Source organism: Theobroma cacao, chromosome 2 (assembly GCF_053813885.1).
Source record: "Theobroma cacao isolate CCN51 chromosome 2, ASM5381388v1, whole genome shotgun sequence".
Lineage (NCBI taxonomy): Eukaryota > Viridiplantae > Streptophyta > Magnoliopsida > Malvales > Malvaceae > Theobroma > Theobroma cacao.
This window is the reverse complement of record NC_142640.1, coordinates 768,130-789,584: the sequence shown is the minus strand read 5'-3', so window position 1 is coordinate 789,584 and position 21,455 is coordinate 768,130. Positions and strand designations below refer to the sequence as shown.

General features: G+C 34.8%; 5 protein-coding genes across 9 annotated transcripts; 1 reads left to right on the top strand and 4 right to left on the bottom strand.

Moving 5' to 3' along the window:
- The first annotated feature begins 960 nt into the window (after positions 1-960).
- On the top strand, positions 961-6,140 carry LOC18607091 (uncharacterized). Of its 3 annotated transcripts, XM_018114627.2 has the most exons (16): positions 961-1,263; positions 1,387-1,437; positions 2,128-2,247; positions 2,835-2,894; positions 3,002-3,103; positions 3,221-3,304; positions 3,385-3,503; positions 3,610-3,711; positions 3,907-4,023; positions 4,405-4,503; positions 4,664-4,730; positions 5,197-5,250; positions 5,325-5,414; positions 5,490-5,549; positions 5,666-5,704; positions 5,837-6,140. In XM_018114627.2, exons 2-16 carry the CDS (start codon positions 1,435-1,437, stop codon positions 5,954-5,956), a joined length of 1,236 nt encoding a protein of 411 aa, XP_017970116.1. In that variant the 5' UTR covers positions 961-1,263; positions 1,387-1,434; the 3' UTR covers positions 5,957-6,140. The 3 variants fall into 3 exon arrangements, with proteins under 3 accessions (XP_017970116.1, XP_007041143.1, XP_007041142.1); XM_007041081.3 differs by lacking the exon at positions 1,387-1,437 and having other exon boundaries at positions 962-1,263; XM_007041080.3 differs by lacking the exon at positions 1,387-1,437 and having other exon boundaries at positions 964-1,263; positions 4,438-4,503.
- A 728-nt stretch (positions 6,141-6,868) lies between these two features.
- Positions 6,869-8,222, bottom strand: LOC148763887 (F-box/kelch-repeat protein At1g57790-like). The gene is made up of 2 exons (XM_088803242.1): positions 8,207-8,222; positions 6,869-8,055 (listed from the first exon to the last, which is right to left on the bottom strand). The coding sequence occupies exons 1-2, from the start codon at positions 8,220-8,222 to the stop codon at positions 6,869-6,871; spliced, it is 1,203 nt and encodes a 400-aa protein (XP_088659368.1).
- A 138-nt stretch (positions 8,223-8,360) lies between these two features.
- Positions 8,361-8,732, bottom strand: LOC18607090 (uncharacterized). Its single transcript, XM_018115189.2, has one exon. It carries the CDS (start codon positions 8,712-8,714, stop codon positions 8,361-8,363), a length of 354 nt encoding a protein of 117 aa, XP_017970678.1. The 5' UTR covers positions 8,715-8,732.
- A 757-nt stretch (positions 8,733-9,489) lies between these two features.
- CPSF30 (cleavage and polyadenylation specificity factor 30) lies at positions 9,490-15,013 on the bottom strand. 3 transcript variants are annotated; one of them, XM_007041078.3, is made up of 8 exons: positions 14,390-15,012; positions 13,453-13,830; positions 12,267-12,429; positions 11,946-12,056; positions 11,623-11,691; positions 11,292-11,378; positions 9,784-10,710; positions 9,490-9,673 (listed from the first exon to the last, which is right to left on the bottom strand). In XM_007041078.3, the coding sequence occupies exons 1-7, from the start codon at positions 14,788-14,790 to the stop codon at positions 9,823-9,825; spliced, it is 2,097 nt and encodes a 698-aa protein (XP_007041140.2). In that variant the 5' UTR covers positions 14,791-15,012; the 3' UTR covers positions 9,490-9,673; positions 9,784-9,822. The 3 variants fall into 3 exon arrangements, with proteins under 3 accessions (XP_007041140.2, XP_088659949.1, XP_017971687.1); XM_088803823.1 differs by having other exon boundaries at positions 9,490-10,710; positions 13,417-13,830; positions 14,390-15,013; XM_018116198.2 differs by having other exon boundaries at positions 9,490-10,710; positions 14,390-15,011.
- A 1,095-nt stretch (positions 15,014-16,108) lies between these two features.
- On the bottom strand, positions 16,109-18,845 carry ACD11 (Glycolipid transfer protein (GLTP) family protein). Its single transcript, XM_007041077.3, has 4 exons — positions 18,556-18,845; positions 18,204-18,376; positions 16,886-17,031; positions 16,109-16,296 (listed from the first exon to the last, which is right to left on the bottom strand). Exons 1-4 carry the CDS (start codon positions 18,745-18,747, stop codon positions 16,190-16,192), a joined length of 618 nt encoding a protein of 205 aa, XP_007041139.3. The 5' UTR covers positions 18,748-18,845; the 3' UTR covers positions 16,109-16,189.
- Between the last annotated feature and the right edge of the window lie 2,610 nt (positions 18,846-21,455).

The following is a 21,455-nucleotide window of genomic DNA, read 5'->3' as shown; positions in this document are numbered from 1 at the left end:
AAACTTTACATAAAAAGATAAATAATTTTATTCAAATGATTCTGATTTCGATGAATCATAAATTATACTTTCTATGTCTTTAAATGTTTATTTCTTTTTTGGGTTTTTTCAAAATTTAACGAAAAAATCATTTTAAGACATATTAAAAAATAAAACCGAAAAAATGACACATGTAAAGAAAACTTCTTTTCATGTCCTTATAATAATTATAATAATATAGTATCCAAAACCAACTTCCAACCACTGATGACACTTAGAATCTCAGATAAGATCATGTTAGAAGAAAAGATTATCTTATTTTTTAAATTAAAATAAAAAAAATTTGCAATTGATAGAACACTTGACTTAAACTAAATTCAAAGTATCCTTCCCCATGTCTTGCTATTGGGGAGATTCCATTCTCATTTTGCCCTTTCCCTTTTTCTTAATATTATTCTTAACAGTATAAGTTAAGGGATACCTTGTTGAGACATCATGCCATGTTACATATTATTTTAATATTAACGAATTCTATTAAACTTAAATATAAAATTATATCCCTTCCTTGTAAATTTATTTTTTAAAAAATATTAAATATTCATATTATAAAAAAATTTAAAAATTTTTTAATATAAAAAAGTTACTATTTTAAGACAGGGGCACGTTTGTTGAGTCCAACTGGCAAGCCACATTCTCAGTCTACGAGACCTGAAAAAAGTCGAAAAAAACATTGGACTGTGTCTGACACGTGGCGATTACATAACAGCGAGTATACTCTGTTTCCTACACTCGAACAGACCACTTTCTTTCCACTACTCGCACGTTCTTACCATCTTTCCGTCGAATCCGGCGCGTGCGTTTGTATATCTTTGCAACTTACTAAAACCTGAAATCCATCAAATGAACACGACAGCCAACTAACATTAAATAAATAAATAAATAACTTTTTAAAATGCTTCACTGCATTCTCTCTCTCTTTCTCAAAATGTTTTTTACCCATTTTTATTTTAAAGGCAGTGGTTTGATTTTGCTCTTTGTTTCTTTGATTCTGAGGGATTTCTGCTTTTGCTTTCAAATTACGACATCGTTTTCTTTACATTGCAGAAGTTGGCTACTTTAATATATATTCTCTCTTTTTCATTCTTTGCTTTTTGCTGTAGACTTTCTCATGCTGTAAGTCATAGCAAAAAGAAAACTTTTTTTGGTTTGGGCATCTCTGTATCTCTCTATCTCTATCTGGGTTTTGGGTTTTTTCAATGCAAAAAGATGAAGGCTTTCAATTGTGTAAGTGTTGTTTAGAACTCTCTGCTTCAATAATTTATGGGTTGGAAGTTGTTTTTCTTTTCTTTCATTTTCGTGATTGTCTGCTTCAATTTTTTTACTTCTTTGGTTTTTTTGTTGTTTCAGTGTCCAATGAACTTGAAAGGGTCTTTTGGTTTTGGTGGAGCATGAGGAATGGTGATTGTTTTTGGTTTACTTGTGATTATAATTTGAGTGATTAGAACTGAATAAGTAGGGAAGATTAGTTTGCTGGTCTTGATTGTTACCATCATAATTGCTTTTTTTAGCTCCTGCTTGGTTGCTGAGAAAAGAAAGAGCTGTGATAGAATCTGCAGCATGTTGAGTCCTACTGTTACTGTTGTTTTATAAATGTGGGAAGCCTATTTTGTTTGTTTCATGATTCAAAGTTAAGTTCTAATTTTCTTATTTGATTTTCCTTCCTGGTGTTTTAGCTGTGACAAAAGTATGTGGTGATTCTTCTGCTTTTGAGTTTGATTTAATCTGGTACAGAATCTTCAGTGAACTTTTGTAATCCACGGTTTGGTTGGAGAGAAGATTGCAGAGAACAGAGGATTTTGAATTTTGAATATTTTATTATGTTTTTTTTTTCTATTATAATGACTAAAACTGACTGCAATTTTATTTGGATTGCATTGTTTTTTACAAAGCTATTTGAATGATTTGGCCTGTGACTTGCCTGATTTTCAGTTGGTCTCCGTCACTCCTTTTATTATTTCCTCGTTTCAGTGCATGGTGTCTGATCAGGGATTTCTTAGTTATTTTGTTTTTGCTGTTCTATTCGAGATTCTAATCTTGTCATGATATGGAATATAATTATAATTCTTCTTGCTTGAATGTTCCTTGCAGGCTTCTGTAGTGTCGGATCCAAAGACTAGGTCATGCCTCTGCCGTCTTTTTGTTGTAGCTTCTTTGATTTGTGGTGCCTACTTCATTAGTGGTGCATTTATTGCTAAGGAATACAAAGATGTACGTATTTCTACTTTTGTAATTCTTTGTTGAAATTTACTTTTTCCTTTTCGTGAGGCAGAATGGTATGGTGTTGAGTCATTTCTTTCATGGATTTTGATTGGTGAAAATGTTCCTTATCTTGGAATTTGGAACTGTGTTATACTCAGCATTGCTTAAGGCATATGAAAAAGTAGTTAAAGCTAACACGGAATCCTTCTAACTCTGTCAACTTCCCGTGACAGTGTTATAAAATTCAAGCTCTATTCCACTTGTTGATGCATGAAAGTGCAATATCAGATTGGTTGGCGGATGAAATAAAGGAAATCTATAGAAACTTACCACGGTTGGGTAAGGGAAAAAATAGTATGTCCACATGCAAGGGTCTTCACTGTCAGATGAAGTTTAAAACAGCTTTAATTAAATTAATCACGCAACTGTTTGTTGAACACAATCTAAATTCCATGCTTTGGTTTTGCCAAACCTTTTTTTTGTTTTCAAACTTCATGGTTCAATGTGACTTCAACTTTTCATGGATGTCTTCTCTTGGAACACCATGTCTGAAAGATTTTTTGCTGAGATTATCTTTCTGTAAATCATGTATACAGAGGTTATCGAGATGGGAGGTGATTAATATGCTTCAGAATTCAAAATCCAATATATGCAAGGTTGGTTTTCTTTAGGCAGAGAATGTTTTGTTTTAGAATAAAATGTCAAGTCTTTTGAAATGTATTGTGATATATGATTTTCTATAAATCATTTTTTTCCCACACAGATTCGATGCAGGCCTCCCGGAAGTGAGGCATTACCTCAAGGAATTGTGGTCAAAACATCAAACTTGGAAATGCGACCTTTATGGAGTGACACTGTGAAGAATGTACTGTTTTAATACTTTACGTTGAAAACTTTCTAGACTAAGACACACACAGACACTTTCATGTGCTACTTGATTGATCTTATTTGATTGTCTTATATGCTTATACTGCAATTTCAGGGCAATCTAGAGCCATCATCAAACTTGTTAGCCATTGCTGTAGGTATTAAGCAAAAGGAAATTGTAAATCAAATTATTAAAAAGGTACCTCAACTTCTCAAATGCCTTTTTATTTCAAAATTATATTATTATGTTTAGGCTTAATACTGATCACTAATTTGCAGTTCCCTTCAAGTGATTTTGTTGTGATGCTTTTCCACTATGATGGTATTGTGGATGAATGGAGAGATTTGGAGTGGAGTGATCATGCCATACATGTTTCTGCAGTGAATCAAACAAAATGGTAATTTTGTGTAGTCCCAAATGTTTATCTTTCTTGTTCACAGCAGTGTGCACCTGATACATATGTCATATCCATGCTAATCAGCTGTTAAGATATGTTGTTATAGGTGGTTTGCCAAACGTTTCTTGCATCCAGACATAGTTGCTGATTACAAGTACTTATTTCTCTGGGATGAGGACCTTGGAGTAGATAACTTTGATCCAAAACAGTAAGTATTCTACATTTATGTGAAAAAAGTCTGAAATTTTCATAGTCCTTCACGTCAAACTCCTATGCACATCAGCATGCATACATACTTAAATGTCAAGCTCTGTTTAGCTTGGTCTGTAACATTGTCTGCACACACACTTACTAGAACTGTAATTTAGATTTTGAGCTTAAAATATACCAAACTTTTTTGTAGATATTTGTCTATAGTTGAAGATGAGGGGCTGGAGATATCACAACCAGCACTTGATCCTGTTAAGTCAGAGGTGCATCATCAAATCACAGCTCGCAGAAGGAATTCAAGAGTGCACAGGTCAGTTGTGTAAACCATTGGAAGATCCTTTCAAGAACAAGTCCCCTGTTTGGTCTGACCAGGACCTTGTCTACTGGAGAATTAGCTTTTACATGTTAATAAGGGTTCAAAATATTTTCAGTGTAACTGAAATTCCTATTGTGTAGAACATGCCATTTGCAATACAAAAGATGTTTGGTTCTTCAGTAGCACGGTAATAGATGGACATGTCTCAGTGGTTGCAGAGTAGATTATGTGTTTTTGTAGCCAAGCTGTCACAATTAAGAGCTAAAACCTTCCTTTTAACTGACAAATCTGTCTTATGATCTCATTATACTGTTCATGAAGATCAGAGGACGTATTTTCCTGTATGTCTTAATGATGTCCTTTTAATCTTGCTAGTTATGACACTATAAATCCATCTCGTTTGAACAGAAGGATGTACAAGTTTAAAGGCAGTGGAAGGTGTGATGGCCGCAGCACTGCTCCTCCATGTATAGGGTAAACTAGTACTACACAGCTCTTGGATGCTTTCTTTAAAATTTAATATTTTTCTCATGTGATATCCTAGTTTATTTTTGAGTATTTGCTTTTCAATTATTTGAAAAAGGAGACATCAGCTATGACCAGACAGCAACAGTTAATGAAATCTGTTTTGCAGTTGGGTGGAAATGATGGCCCCTGTATTCTCAAGAGCTGCCTGGCGCTGTGCGTGGTATATGATCCAGGTAAGAAATATTTTCGTATGCACTCAGCCATATTGGCTGCACAAAGGCTGAGTATTTGACATCTTGAATTCTCATTGTTTTTGGCCATTGTTATTGAACTGAGTGGCCCAACAACATTTTGAACTTCATGGTAAACTGTGCAACATAATGGCAAGGCATTTTTCAAATAAGATTCAGTTACTTTGTTTTCTTCTCTATCTAATTTGCTTCTATTAGCTGAAAGTATTCAAAAATCATTACTTCATGTATACTACTTGTGTACCGAAATTGCACGATTTGTTTGATCTTTATAAAAAACAAAAAAGGCCATGAAATAAATCCCATGTACACTTCAGGAAAGTTTAACCTCAAATTCATATAGCAGCTGGTTGTTTGGGTATCTTTTAAGATCTCAATTTGGCTTTTGCTTGTATTCATTGCATCTACCTTTATAGTAACCGTTTCTTAATATTCCTTTGCCCTACAGAATGACTTGATCCATGCTTGGGGCCTTGATATGCAGCTTGGTTATTGTGCACAAGTAACTTTTCAAACCATGTGACATCCTTTTCTGATTCTTGTGGGCATTCCAGTGATATTTGGACTCTCTTTCAGGGTGATCGTATGAAAAATGTTGGTGTTGTTGATGCTGAGTACATAGTTCATTTGGGTCTTTCTACACTTGGTGTTTTGGCTGAAAATGAGGCAAGTCTATATCAAATCCAGGTAAATGGAATTCATTGTTAGTTATTGACTGTCTATCATTTTTTTATGATGCAGTTAAATTCTACACGAGTTAACATTACTCGGAGGCAGCCCTCCTCTGACTCGGAAACATTGGTATTTTTCCTGAACATGAATTTGCCTAACACAAATGCTATGTTTCCTGAACATGAATTTGCTTAACACAAATGCTTCTTAATTAATAGCATTGTTCACCTTCTTTTAAATTGCAGGCACCATCTGAATCTCATAAAGTTGACAATAGACCTGAAGTGAGGGCCACTTAGACATTGCTTTATAAGTTGTTTAACATATTCCATTTTCTCTCATAGTTCAGTATAGATACTTATACATACATATGCAACCATTATAATACATACATACAAACTATAAAATGCTTGCAGGTGAGAAGACAGTCCTTCATTGAAATGCAAATGTTCCGTAAAAGATGGGAAAATGCTGTCAACCAGGACAAATGTTGGGTTGATCCTTACCAACAATCAGTTAACAAAAGCACTCACTAATTATTTAGAGTACAAATGATTTTCTCAATCATATGGTTTTTTTTTTTTTTCACAAGGTAAAGGATTGTAAATTTGTGAGGAAATTTGGATGTAAGAGATTGTTATTCATTATTCATTGAATGACAATGTAAATATGTTTTGTTGATTAGAAATGTTGTACTGTTTTACAATTGTATTCTGCGAAGTTCTTGGCTTTTTTGTATTGCATAAGCTTCTTCGTTTCTTTGCTTCACCTTCAATAATCATTTAATTCCTTTAGTTTCAAGGGAATAACAGCTTCTGTCAGTTAAAAGGCCCTAACAATGGAAACTAAAGGAGATTTTTTTATTGTATATATACTGTTTTGGGTTGTCTTCAATATTGCATAGTTCTTTCAAAAAAAGAATCCAACACACTAATAGGAAAAAAAACAAAGATTTTACTCCAAAAAAATCAATACATATGCATTCCACAGCATCCCCATATACATACTAATGACTGGCAAAGATACACATGCATAAAGATGCAAGTTCGTGTTTGCTGTCTCACCCACTGCTTGAGAGCTTGAAAAGATTCTTGAGATTCTTGGATGAGGGTCGAGTCCCAAGAAATCAAACTTTAAAACCAGAGCCTGACCATAATATAATTTAACTAATTATATTGTATTAAGCTACGAAACTGAAAATACATTTAGTATGTCAAATTATCATGTAGATTTATATAATTTGATTTGTATAATCCATTTATACAGCAAGTCTCATCAGGTGTTTAATATTTTTGAGACCATCGACCAATTGATAAAGCTTAGACCCTAAAAATCAGTAATAGGAAAAAAAATAAAAATTACTTAAATTCCTGAAAACAATTCTAAAAAAACAGTAATACAAAAAAATATATATATAAAAATTACTTGAATTCCTGAAAGTCTTCTAGTTACGTCGAAGTAAGTTTAATATATATAGATTGTACAGAATGGTTTACATGAAGTAAATTAGGTACACATGCATTAAGATGCAACTTCGTTTTTGATGACTCAAACACTTCGCTTGGTAATGGTAAGATTCTTCGATGAGGATCCGATTCGAATATGGTACCCAATTCCTTAACCCAACACTTCTTTGAGAAATCAAACCTTAAAAATGAATAACGGTGATACGGTCGACATGGCATTAATCTAGGAGTTGCAATGAACTCAACTGCTGAATTTGAAGTTGGATAAGCAGAACCTGGCCATGATGATTCTTCAAGTTCTGGAGAGCAAATGGATAACCAAATCCTGGCCATGATGATTCTCTTAAGTAAAGTCGTCCACCTCCAGAGAGCAACTGGTGAATTTGAAGTTGGATAAGCGGAGCCTGGCCATGATGATTCTCCAATTAAAGTCCACTCCTGGAGAGCAACATTGAAGGCACCCAATTGACCGTCTGAGAAAACACAATAAAAGGATCCATCTAAATAGGTTGCACTACGTGGCCGATTAGACGAAGGAAATCTTTGGAACTTCAAAGTCTTCCAAGTCTCGTCACCTGAACGACATGTGCTAACACCGATAATTCTATCTCCTATATGCAAACAGAAAACAAGACAATCTGGATTATATAGACTCAACGAAAACGTGGCAACCAAGGACGAGGGGAAGATAGCACAATCTAAATCCAACTTGGGCAGCTCGATGATCTCATCAGTGAAGGGAGAGTACAAGAAAAAGCTGTAGCATTGATTGGGACTCTCCTCTGGACCTCTTCCGAAGAGAACCCAACCGCATCTAGAAGTCTGAAAAAGGAGTCTCTTTTCCCCCTTAATGCCTCCTTCAACGTCGATGGTTTTGCAGGTAGAGATGCTAATAAGATTACAAAAACTAATGATTCCGTCAAACCCACATCCGAAACGCATTAGCCATGCAACTTCAGGCATTAACGATACAACTTCATTAATGGTGGAAATCCCATAGAAGGGCATCTGCAGCCAGCTCCCGTAGAGGGCTGTCTGCAGCCAGCTCTTGCAAACTGCACGCGTCCGAATTCGATGCGACCAATAAAGCTTTTTCATTATGCTTCTAATAATATCATTGGGAAGGTCAGACCAATCTCTTTCTTTGTTTCTCAAAGTTATACCTTCATCTTCGTTAGAAAAAGGATAAAAAAGAGAGTTTTAATTCATCAAAATCTTGTATGATATAATTATATATGTTAAAAAAACAGATTAATCTTCTCTTCAATGGTTACTAGCTCACGCTATTGGCATTATTTTCAGGTCTAACTCTTTACACACAATGCACAACTGTCATTGATTTGGATAAAAAATCACCTACAATAGTTGAAGGGAATCCAAAGAAAGGAAAAGTTTCTCATGTCTTTTCTATGTATTCGAAAGACTTAAACCGTGAGTTGGTCAACTGCGCTGAAGGGACTCATCTCTAGAGCATTTATGCAGGTTCATAGAGGCCAATCATGTGACCATCAATGCATCGCATGGCAGCAACCTTTCCATGGATTTCATATTTGATGGAACCATCTAGTTCAGCTCCTAATCCCATTAATTTTGCTACTGTACTGTTAATATCGTTCACTGTGAATGACAGAAGTGAGGAGTATCCATTCTGCTTCACATTATCACTGGGAGATTGCATAAGGGCAAGCTTGAGAGGACCGGATTGGAGTTCTGCCCACCGAGGAGTGCAGATATTTACAGAGAAGTCGAGCCCTTGGGAGTAGAACTTAGCCGCCTTCGGAACGTCCTTGTGGAGTTGGAGTATCCACCTGAACGACGCTGCCGCCATCTCCCTTCTTCCTGTCACTTCCTCATCCTCGTGCTTATGCAAGCAATTTGGTTGGCCGTTGGTTCTCGCTTTCAAACACGATTAAAAAAAAACAGATTAATCTGATATAATATATATATATAAGATTAATTTTATTTTATTATAATTCTAATTAGATATTATAATTTAACTAATATTGTATTATAACTCAAAGTTCACTCTCTACTCTTCTACGTAATATAATGTAATCATCTTAAATTAAATCTTTTTTTCTTTTTTTTTTATTTCTTAAATGTTATTTTTCTATTTTTGTTGTCTCTTGCGTTTTTGTTATCTCTTACTCTCAAACAGGTTGTGCAATGATTTTACAGAGCTATGGGGGTAAAATCAGCAACTGGTGGGCTTTGGGTCAAGGCTCCTAACATGCATAACTGAATTAACTACGTACAAATGAGATTAATGGAAGGAGGGTGTTGAGTTTGAAACTAATTCAAGACTGTAGCGAAAAAGATGACAATGAAATTAAGTACACAAATATAGAAATTAAAATGTTGAAAGATGAGCAAGAAAGTACGAAGTAGAGTTTGCTCGAGTTGCTGATGGGTTCTTTCGATCTAAGCGCTTTCGTATCGACAATCTTGAAGGTTTTGTTTTGGGGTAAGTATTAGCATGTCTGGTTGAGAAGAATAGAATAGTCATTCTATTTTTGTCATCTTAACTAATTTTCTTCTACTTTGAAAAGCAATTTTTTTTCTTTTCCCTTTTGCTTTGGTACATAGGGAATCTTACACAAACATCCAAGGATAACACTGTACTTAACAATATATCATGCTACAAGTATCTATAACCCTTCCCATCAGCTTCTGGTGCATGATTATACACAATAAACAATATAATTCGGCATTTTGGAGCAAAAACAATTCACCAAAAGGAAAAAAAAAGGAAGATCTGCGCCTAAGTCTTTCTCCATCTCTCCAAAACTGCAAATTGGAAGATGAAAAGATATTAGATAGGCAAAGTCCGTTTCTTAAAAATGTTCTGCAATGGCAGGAAACACCATAGAGAGATTGTGGTTGCGAGCAGGCATAACTGATGGCAGTATCACTAACAACTTCAGAGCCATTCGCATCTAGTGATCAGAACCATTGGCATCATCTCCTTCTAAGCTTCTTCTTTTCTTCTTCCCTTCGCCATACCTTGACCTCCTCGGTGCCTCATCCTCACTTTCACTCTCATCATTTCTGAAGCTGTTTCCAGCAGCAAACTGATCTTCGTGGTGAGCCTTTTGTCCTTCTTGCTGATACTGTGTCTCATCATCCAACCTGCCTCCCGGACCAGCCATTTCCTGACCTCTACCCTGCTCTGATCCTGCACCATATCTGTCATTGGTTGGTGTCCTCTGATCTCTCTTAACTGCCCGGCCAGAATTCTGGGATGAAGGTGCTGGGGGTGGGGGAAACATAGGGGGCATGCTGACTGGGCGGCCACCTCGAACAGGATTTGCACCTGTGGGCCCCATACCCCCCATAAATGGAGCACGACCTGGACCCATCATCATCCCAAGTCCACCAGCAGGAAACATAGCCCCAGGTTGTGGAGGTCGCCCTGGAAACATCATGCCAGATGCAGGACCTGTGAAATCTCCAGAAAACCTTGGCCCATATGGTGGAAAAGGACGGGGAGCACCGAAAAGATCTGGCACCCCAAAACCATCAGGTGTTACGGGTCCATACGAAAAGCCATCACCACCCATCATCATAGGTGGAAAACCTCGCATACCAGGCATGGGTCTGGCACCTCGGGCAAGTGGCATGTGAGGGGGCCACATGACTCCTCTGCCTCTTCCTCTTCCCTGAGCTGCAGCACTAAAGCTTTCATCCTCCTCCTCACTTTCTTCCTCTTCTTCTTCTTCGTTGTCCTCAAATGGCACAATGTCCGGGTTCTCTCCTCCATTATCTGAATTGACTCCCTTTGCTTTCTCTTCTTCTCGTTTTAATTCTGCTGCCACCGAAATAGCCTGTACCCCAAGGGAATAAAAAATTGAATACACCATACAAATTCATTTATTGTGGATATCCAATAAAATGAAGGGCAAGTCAATATGCAATACAGACATCTGAGTATTAGGCTGCCTCCTTTTATTTTAACAACCAAAAGCAAGGAAAATGAAAGCTATGTAATAAACTAAACAAAGATGGTTCAACTGCATCTTCTACTTTAAGTATACCAAAACAATAATAGTGTAATTTTGTAAGCCCAACATCATTGCTCAATTCCCCTAAACCACTCTAGACAATCTTATCACTAAATCCACATGCATAGCATGACTTCCTAGAAGGCTATTAACTTCCTAGAAGGCTATTAGCCTGTATGAGTCTTTAATTCATACTTATATCATACAAGGACCTCATATTATGGTATATAAATGAGATCACACTAATTTGCATCCAAGCAAGCACTAGAACGCAAGACTTGCTTCCCTCTCTTTTCATTTATTTCCCTTTTTTTTTTTAACATTTCTCTATTCCATTCTAATAATTCTATTTCTATTTGTTTTGGAACTCAGATGTTAGAAAAATTAAAATAAAATAAGCATACCATAAGCTCACTATCTGGCTCAAGATAAAGCAAGGAGGCCAACTGCTCACCAATAGAAGGCTCTAACTCCTGACAATCTCTACTTATCTGCATTTGCACAAAGTACACCAATAAGGTTGAAAGTAAAATTGACTCAAAACCAACAGCAACATGTAAGTGGAAATATCACCTATTGCAGACACTATTACTGCAGATAAAGATACATGGTAAAATGGTAGATAATAATTCATAAAAACCAGAACATTAAACTAATTAATTGACAAAACTTTTTCTAAGTAAAATTATCCTCAACCAATTTTATGGATTAACCCTTGAGGGCCTCAAATTGTACCTTTACTGGTAAGTTCTCATTGTAGGGGTTCCTCAAATGGCGAGTTTTGTGGAAGGACAGCTCACATAACTACATATCAAGAACAGCCGTAAGTATATAGATCTTTATGCATGCCCAAAAAATTATCAAAATATTGCACCTGATAGAGGGCATTAAACAACTCAAACACTAAAAATGTAGCAAAATTAAATCAAATGAACAAAAAATATCAAAATAAGCTCCATGCTAAAGATATTTTTAACTCTTTTAGTTCCTTAGAACTTAGCATTACAGAAAATTTTGTTCTCAAAATGAGAAGAGAACAAGGGGGTGTAGAAATGTACTTTTAACCATTTTACTGAGAAATTTCGTCCATAATGTGCAGTTCCATGAGCATATTTCCAGTTCCCTCCAGCAACAGATCCACCAATTTTTGATGTCATCTTGGCACAACCCTATTAAGCCAAAGACAATGTAATGCCTACCACATCATAAAAGACGAAAAGGCAAAATTTTGGACTAATGATAATATCATAAGACCAAATAAAGGACTGACTAGATAGTTATGCAAGACCTAGTAAGACATGGGTAACAAGTTATTTAGGAACAACACAGGTGCTGATTCTCAAATTGAATAGATAGAGGATATTAGATTTCTGAACTACCTGGAAATGCCGAGTACGATTAACTGAGAAGATCAAAATCACATTTTCAGCAGAATCAAAAGCTTCATTCAGTTTAGCCTCATTGCTTCTTTGAGTTGCCCATACTCCTTGTTGAACAGATAGTTCCAGATTTTCGCGGTTGCAACTTTTAACAATAAAATACCTAGGGTGCCATATACATGAGCCGGTAATCAATCATTAAGTCAATGCAGTTTTTTTAAGTACAAAGTATCATAGTAGGCATAAGGTTTGTTAATGTTAGATTGTCAATTATAAGCCTGAACATAAACTCAAGGATTTTTAGGCATATCAGTTTTCAACCCATTTGACAGATGGACAAAAGCAAATCCAATAAAATACTACTCCAAGGATTTTTAGGCAAACTTAACCATAGATTTGAACCTTAGGGTTCTTATTACTGAGCATTTCAATTTGTTCAAAATTAGCGTTGCAACTATAACTTCTAATTATAGTGATCCTCAAACTCTAGAATCTTAACATATAAAGTAGAAAAAACATGAAGCTGTAACTTAATAGTCAAAAGTAGCAAAATAAGCATGCACATACGAAAACAGCGACTGATTTACTTTCATACTTCTAAACCAACAAACACAATAACACAAGACTTTATCACATCCTTGTAAATAAGTTGGTCTAGTTGTAGAAAAATACTCCAAAATTCTAAAATACAAATCAAAGACAAGACATGTTAGTTTTCTTCCCTTACCCTAAAACGGTATAGAAGAATAATCCTTTTCACCATCAAAAGAAAGTTGTTTGTTGCATCTAAGCTTCAACAAGTTTAGAAGAAAAAAAAGGAGAAGAGTTAATCTATTCAGTCCTTAACTGCACTATCTAAGCCAAAAGGTTACAGGTAGATAGCACTAGATTCACCTTTTTATGGATGCCCTTGCAAAATAAAAAATACAAGAGCTTGAAGGATGAAAACAACACAGAAAAGAATAGGAAATCATTCAATTCTCAAATTTGAATAATACAGCATAAATGTGTAGAAAAAAGCACAACTAATTTAGGTTTGTATGAAACTAAATACACCTCATAGATGATGACAGAATTCCTTTAGGCAATTATTGTTGAATAACGGACATCTCATAAATATGTCCAAAATAAAATACAATTAACGATTTACAAAACCCAATTAAAGACCCCAGGACTCTGAACACACCTAGATATTCCTTGAGGCAAAGGTATAGCAGTTTTGTTTGCCTGGTTAGACTGACCGTTGGGGACATTTTGTATCTGGGTCTGGCTGACCTGTTGTGGAGGCTGTTGAACTTGCTGCTGTGGATGCATGTTAGCAGATTCTGTTGTTGAAGGTTTTCCACCTGCTCCTTGGTTTACATTGTTTTGTCCTTGTGGAATCTGAGATTTTTCTGTTTGTTGGGCAAAGCCAGAATTCCTTTGTTGAAAAAATTTGTTATAATTGTAAGAACTCAATTGCTGAATCTTTTGCAGGACTTCTTCCACAGGAGGTGGAGGTCCTGGGAGCTTTGCATGCCTATATCGGCAGTCAGCACCATTAGGACAAAAACCTAGCTTGTACCTGCAACCATGAAATTTTGTGTATAAGCAGTCATCCTAATGAGAAAACAGAATTGATACTAATATATTCAAGAAATTCCACGGTTTGTGTTTTACAGTGCATTCAAGGTAAGTCATCTTTGGGAGTAATATTAGCACCAAAAGAAACTAATAAACTAGCTAGATAATCTCCCAGTTGCTTAAGTCTGCATTAAAGAAAAGCCAAATAGGTCTTTTGTCCAGTTAGTACACATTCTCTATGCAACTAAAGCCTCATCTTCCCACCCCCTTTGGTTTTACTTGCTTCCATAATATGAGGTTTCCTTTTTCTTTTTAGCTTCTTCCTCCTTTCACTTAGATAAACAAATTTGGAGATCGAATGACTTCCAAACAAAATATCCATTGTCTTCTTCAGTTAGCCTTACCAATTTAAAGCAAAATTTCTATCAGCTATTAACAAAATTCAGTAAAGATAAAAGTTATAGATTAATTCAGCTCAATCCTATAAGGTACATTCCGTACAACAAAGAACAAGAAACAATAAAGCAAGCAATTAAACTAGTAAAAGAAAAAGAGCATACATGTTACACTCCTTAATATCCTCGTTGGTGTGTTTGTAGACACAATCTTGCTCCCGGCACTCACCAAAAAGCCGAAAAAACCGGCAGACCGGCATGCGGGACTTGTCGTACTGGTGAAGGAAACCGCAGGCGTCGCCCTTCATGCAGAGGCTGCGGAGCCAGTGCCGGCATACAGTCTGACGAAAGCTCCTTCGCCCAGCTCCTCCGCCACCCACAGCGGCGGCGGGATCATTTGTCGAAGTAGGGGCAGCGCCTGGGACCGCCGAGTTGTTGTTGCTGTTGTTGTTGGCGGCGGCCGAAGGATCGGAGTTGACAACGGGCATGGAGGCAGTTGGCGCGGCGGGACCCGCATCGAGACCGCCCTCGAAATCGAAGCTGAGACCTCCCTCCGAGTCATCCATTTCGACGCGCGTGACCTTTCGTCTTTTCCTTTTTTTTTTTTTTTTTTCACTCTTCTGGTTGGTTTAGGGTTTATTGTCGGAAATCATGAGAGAGAGAGATTGAGAGGGTAACGGAGCTAGAATTAGAATTTCGAACTTCTAACTTCGAATTTTCAATTTGCAAAGAAAGGTTGCAGTGTTTTTTTTTTTTTTTTTTTTCTTATGTACTTATTACGATTAGAATTTTTTGTCTTTCCATTTTTTTGTTGGTCCTTTTTAAATGGGTTCACGTATATTCTTAATTATACTATTGTAAATTTCATTTGGAGGTTAATTTACTGCTGGTGAAACACTCACAATTTGCAATTTGCTTATTTAAAAAAAAATCTATCTATTTTCCTTAAAATTAAATATGAATTTCCAAATTAATGAACTCCATGTCTTTTGATTTTTTTATATATATCAAAAGGATATAAATGATGTTAAATATTTTAAGATTTCATGATTTCTAATTGTTTTAAAAGTGATTTTGAGAATGTAAAATTACAATGTTTGAAAAAATCTTAAAAAATAAAATTGCATAAACAATATTTTTTTCAAAGAAATGGAAAAAGAAATTTTGAAATGTTCTATTTATTACAGTAATCTGTCCAATAATTACGTTCCTGTAAACATTTTCTTGCATATAACAAATGTTATAATATTATATTCTCAATAATCACATTTTTAATAAAATACAAAATGGTACTTAACAACACAAATTTTGGTAAAAACAAAAAACCTAATGAAATCCAAGCACATGGAGGTCTGGAATCAAATTATGTTCATCATATATTATGAGATTAGATATAAACAACGGTTGGAAAATGTTTGACTGGACATTGCATCCATGCAGCAATGCAAGATAGAAGAAATGAGAATATAATGGTGAACTGGACTTCTGAACCAGATGCAAGTCCCATTAAGGCACATTATGGAAATGGTACTCATGATTTCCAGTTCCTTGTCCAGCAAGTTTATAGCACCTGCTGCTAGTAATTTTGCTATAAATTATTTTCTGCAGATTAAAACACCGGCAAGCAATATGATCTGATTCAAATAAAGCAGAGCTATGAAAATTTAATTCACATCATGGTGTCAATCATGTTTCATGTTTGGTTTCAATATGATCTGATCCAAATAAAGCAGAGCTATGAAAATTTAATTCACATCATGGTGTCAATCATGTTTCATGTTTGGTTTCGACCATCCAATAGTTTAATAGGATCTGTACAATTATACTAGACAATGTTCTAAAAGAGGAAAATGAGGCAAAAGAGAGGCAGAAAAAATGGAATAATTGACACAACTGGACAAATCCGGTTTATTTTGCTTGATTGAAATTATCACAATAAATAGATATCCATGAATACAATATCTTTTACCAATCTGTACCCAATTCTCTTGAAAGGAACAGTTGGTCAATGTACAAAATGATGGGGCCAGATGCTGTTACATAGTTTTGCATTTGAATCCTTGCTGATGCCTCTGCAAGAAAAGGAAGTGGAGAAATGACATCAAATTATCAATACGAGTCAAGTACTTTTAAAACAAAAGCCCCCATTTGTTGATCTACGTTTGTCTACCTCTATTAAGTGCAGAGTGGATTGAGAAGCCACTTCCCTTTTAAGAGGAAAACATTAATGGTGTGAAAGTTAAAGTTAAGCCATCTTTCAACCAATACAAATTCTAACTATGGTTTTTCAAACATGTCCAAAGACACAACCTCATCCAATCTTGAAGCAATATTTTGATTGCAAACCAAGCCCTATGCTACAGACTGAACCGTATCCTTCTACTAATCTGTTTTCATAATCATTAAACATCTTCCTAGAGAAAAATGGAAACACCAAATGTAAACACAGTCCCAATTCCACATATGCTCAATCTACCATAGGTGGCATAGGTTAATGCTTGACAGGTTTAGTTTTGCGTCACCAAACGCCTGCACTCTATCGGGATGCACAATTTTCAAACAAAAGCTAATGGAAACAGATAAGAATACCAAGTACATCATCTGCATCAAGTACTTTATTAAGAGTTATTTGATTGCAAAAAAGAAATCATGCATGCTCACCATCTTCATTTAGCTTCTTTAACAGCTGCGCCCTTGTAGGGAGAGCATACATTCCTGCAGCTACAGCTTTCCTGATTGCCCACCCATGGTGGGGTGCAAATACCTGCGCATAGGCCCTGGAAGCTGGATCTTTCAAGGAGTTCCCCCTGCCAAGGAAAGATCCATGAGTAAACTCATTCAACAATTTCAACCTCACAATTAATTGCAGTCTGCTTATATATGCAAGTTGCAATCACATGAGTATTCCTGTCTCAATATTCTATAGAATAAATTTTAGATTAATTTGCTGAATAGTAAACCATAAAGGTCACAACATAACAAAGTTAATATACTAGGCAAACTAGCATTGAAAGGAGCATTAACAGCTCTTGTCTATATATAATACTTATGGATCTGCACAAAGGAAAATTTTCTCAATCATTCTTCTGAGCATTCTAAAGCTGACTTTCAACTATATGTAAACAAAAAGTGACTCTAAAGATCTAGAAAATTTTCTATTAAGAGAAAAAAAAGGATATAGAAAGATTACATAATTACATATATAACCCTGCAGCAAACAAAGAAGCTCTTAAAGAAGATTATTGGAAGATGCATATGTTTCTATCCCATGTAGCATGGATTATAGTAAAGACTATCATCAATTGCTTATTTCTTTGGAGCTCATTGGAGAACAATGGTTTCTAACTAAAGCGGTGCCTAATTAGTTAGATGCAATAATACTACATAAAACAGGAGTAACGGACAAGGTCACCTGAATTAAAGAACACATAAGAGATCCATATGACCTGATTCACACATCACAGTGGCTTGTCATTTGCTTATTTTCTCTTTTTTCTCAAACACTTATCAACGTACTTTCAATGAGTACCAATCACCCCAGCCATGAGTTAATACTTTGGTTACACTTCAATCAAACAGTAAGGACTGTTGTACACTGGCAGACCAAGGTTATTTGAGTTCTCAAAATCTTTTTGCAAACAAAATTTCTCATGCCTTTAAGGAGGAAAAGAATAAAAAACAAACCTAAACCTTAGAAAAATTGGAAAAAAAGATTTGATGCCCCAGAGCTGAGCCACATGCCATAAAGTCAAGTATACATTTCGAAATCCTAGCAGACAGCTAGCACAAGAGGCCATCTATATTCCATTATCAAGTCATAATGATACTAGAGAATGTTATACTCTTTTGGTGTTAAAGTCTGCAAACAACTTGTAACAGCAAAGATACATTTCTCACAAACTAATCATATTGAGTTATACATAAATTGGCAGCAGCTTGATGATTTAGTTTCAATTGAATATAGGCATTGGGCTCTTACTCTGTAACTAGAATTTGTTCAAAGAGTACCCTGACCATGTCAAGCCCACGTTTCACTCTCAAAAGGTTTCTTGTATGACTCCCAGCTTTCCTAACGCAGTTCCCCTCTACATCCCTGTCGAGCATTGCGTTTAGCGTTGCAATTGACTTCGACGCCTCTGCAAGATCATCAACCTGTTATCACCAACCACTTCACAAAATCAAACAGTTTCCCAAAATCAATGATTATTAGGAATCATTCGGCAACGCTTTTTTGGTCTGACATTTTTTGCTATTTCCTATTTTTTGCTCGATTCTCGTAAAATTTATTGAATCAAAACATTTCAAATTACTCGAATCAACTAAATCCGTACCTTGGCGACGTAATCCATTTCCGCGAACTTGAAGGCGATGCCCAAACAACCAAACAAGGGAGAGACTAAAGAGCAGGCGCGTGAAAAAGGAGCCACATCCATATCCGCGGCTTGCGAGTTTACGGTTGCTGCAAGTTCCTTGAACGCATCAGAGATCTTTCTCAGTGTCTTTTCGTTCTCTAAATCCACCATTGTTGACCTCTCTCTCTCTCTCTCTCTCTGCCTATCAGAAGTTAAATTCTTTTGTCTGTGTCTGGTCAATATTAGCGAGGGGAATGTTCTTTGCTGCACTAGGACGCCGAAAGAACGAGGCATCCAGGGGACAATATTTGGCGCTTGTTTGGCTACTAATGCGGTATATTCTGTTACGGATTAAGATTGTCCGGCGCTGGTTTTGGATCTCGAACAGCTCAGCCGTATAGCTTTTGTCCTGTCCACGTGATCTAGATTATCCTGTGTTGTAAATATATCATTATTCTTACTTAAAATTACTTAGTAATAATCTTATCAAGCTCAATGCCTAATTTTCTCCCTTTTTTTTTCTCTTGTAAATGATCTTGTTTCATTTTTTATTATTAAATTTATTTATTATGATTAAAAACTGCTATTAGCTTTATTTTTTAATTATTTATTTATACACATAACATGTGTCTCAAGTTTTAATTTCTATATTTTCTTATACAAAAATATCATAAAACAATATAAACATGCTTTAATTGGACAATAAATAAGCAAAATTGGAACTTTGAAAGGGATGTCATGATGACTTAATTTTAAAAAATTCAACTTTACAAAATTTTTATGATATTATAAAACTTTTTAAGATTTTCCCGATCTCGGGGCTCTATTTAAATTATGTTAATATAAAATATAAAACTTATTCCCTTAACAAGAAGATAATAGTACTATCTTTACATACAATTCATCTTTCAAAACAAAGTAACAAATTATAGAAACTATTCATACTTTGATTTTTTTTATTGTACATATTGATGTCAATCTAGTCTTAGGTTACTCAATGAAAATAATTATCTTATATCATAGTGCAAAATTTGATGATATTATACAAAGAGAATAAGTTATACAAACTATTTATGTATATTTACATAGGAGTATATTGTATTGCATATAGACGTCAACTTTCCTTTTATTGCATAAAGAACAAGTTATACAAGCCATTCATATCCTTAAATTTACTATATATATTAATATTTTTTTATCGAATAATTAATGCGTCATAAATTATTAATCCTGTTAATAACTCATAATAGATCTATTATAAAATTTCACATTTTAAAAGCAAGATTAAAATCAAACACATTACGATTGAGAATGTGATTGTGTTAACTTCAAATTAAAACGTAAATTATCGTTAGATATAAGATATAATGTCTAAATTAAATAAATCACGATTTGTAATTTTTTTGTATTAATTTCAAATTTAGACGTTAATTGTTATTGGACAGGCTATGTATAGGGCCCAAACACTAGCCCACTTCTTGTACGACCCAATTTTGAAATTGAGAGCGTGACGGGGGCGGTCAAAATAAAATCCCTTCTTCGAATTTCCCTCTTCTCCTACACTGCTCGTCTAAAATTGTCTTCAACGATGGCTTCCAAATTTGTTTTTCTCTGCGGTAAATTTACTCCAAGATTTCGTCTGAAATTTATTCTTCTTCTGCAGTTTTTAAGTCGATTGGGAGAGCTACGATTGACCTTTTGGATCAGCTGTTATTTACCTTCTACTTGATCATGGTGCCGAACAGTAACGTTGAAGAAAATGATTCAATCTTTCAGGTACTTCAATTTAATTGAGCATTTTGGTTTTATTTTCTTTTCAGTTTTGCCTTTCAACACTAATTCTTGAGAGTATTTTTGGTTCTGATTTTTGTCTTTATTTTCTTATTGTGTTGCTTATTCAATTTTTGGACAAGAGAGAGAGAGAGTAGGAATTTTCAATTATTTTTTCCTTTTTTGTAGTTGTTATTTTAAATTATCTTTTGATCTGTGCAAGTATTTAAATGATCTAATTACTGTGTTTCCATGGCAATTGTGTTCCGCCCATTCTTTGAATGAACTAAAAAACAATAATCTTTTTTTTTTTGAAAATAAAACACTAATCTAATTAACGTGTATCCCTCTTGTTTTTGTAGTCATGCCAATGACTTCCATGTTTATTCAAACCAACGGAAAATTTAGCCCTTCAATTTATCAAGAAATTGTAAGTTTTGTCTTTTTTTTTTCTTAAATAGTAAAAAATCTTAGACTAAATTTATTTTTCAATTAATTTTTATTTACATCGTATTTGTGCAAGATTTTAATTTATATTCAAATTTTTTTAATTTTAATAAAAATAATTATTATGAACTTTAATGTAAATTATTGTTTTATATTTACTTAACATTTGACTTGACAATCGGTGTTGTTATGATTATATAAACTAACTATATTAATTGTTTGTTTGTGTCATATATATATATATATATATATATACATGAATAGATAATATCAAATGATATTAATTAATTTTTTATTAAAATTAAGACTTTATATAAATATAAATAAAAATAATCATAATTCGATAAATATAAACTTTTTGTTTCTCTTATTCATCCAAAGAGTAATGTGTTTTCCTTTTGGTCGAAAAAGAGGCACGACTTTGATTATTTGATAGGCTGCAATTTTGTTGGTGGGACTAAAGCTATGATTCACCATTCACGTGCTCTCGGTGCCTGTAGCCAAAAGTTGAAGGGAGCTTTGACATTCAAGCACTTGAATCCGATTAGCAGTACTTTATTTTCTTCCTCTAGATTCTCTATTCTTCTAATATAATATGCTAGTATGCTATTAATTCCACATATATATATATATATATATTGATTAACCATATATATATATTA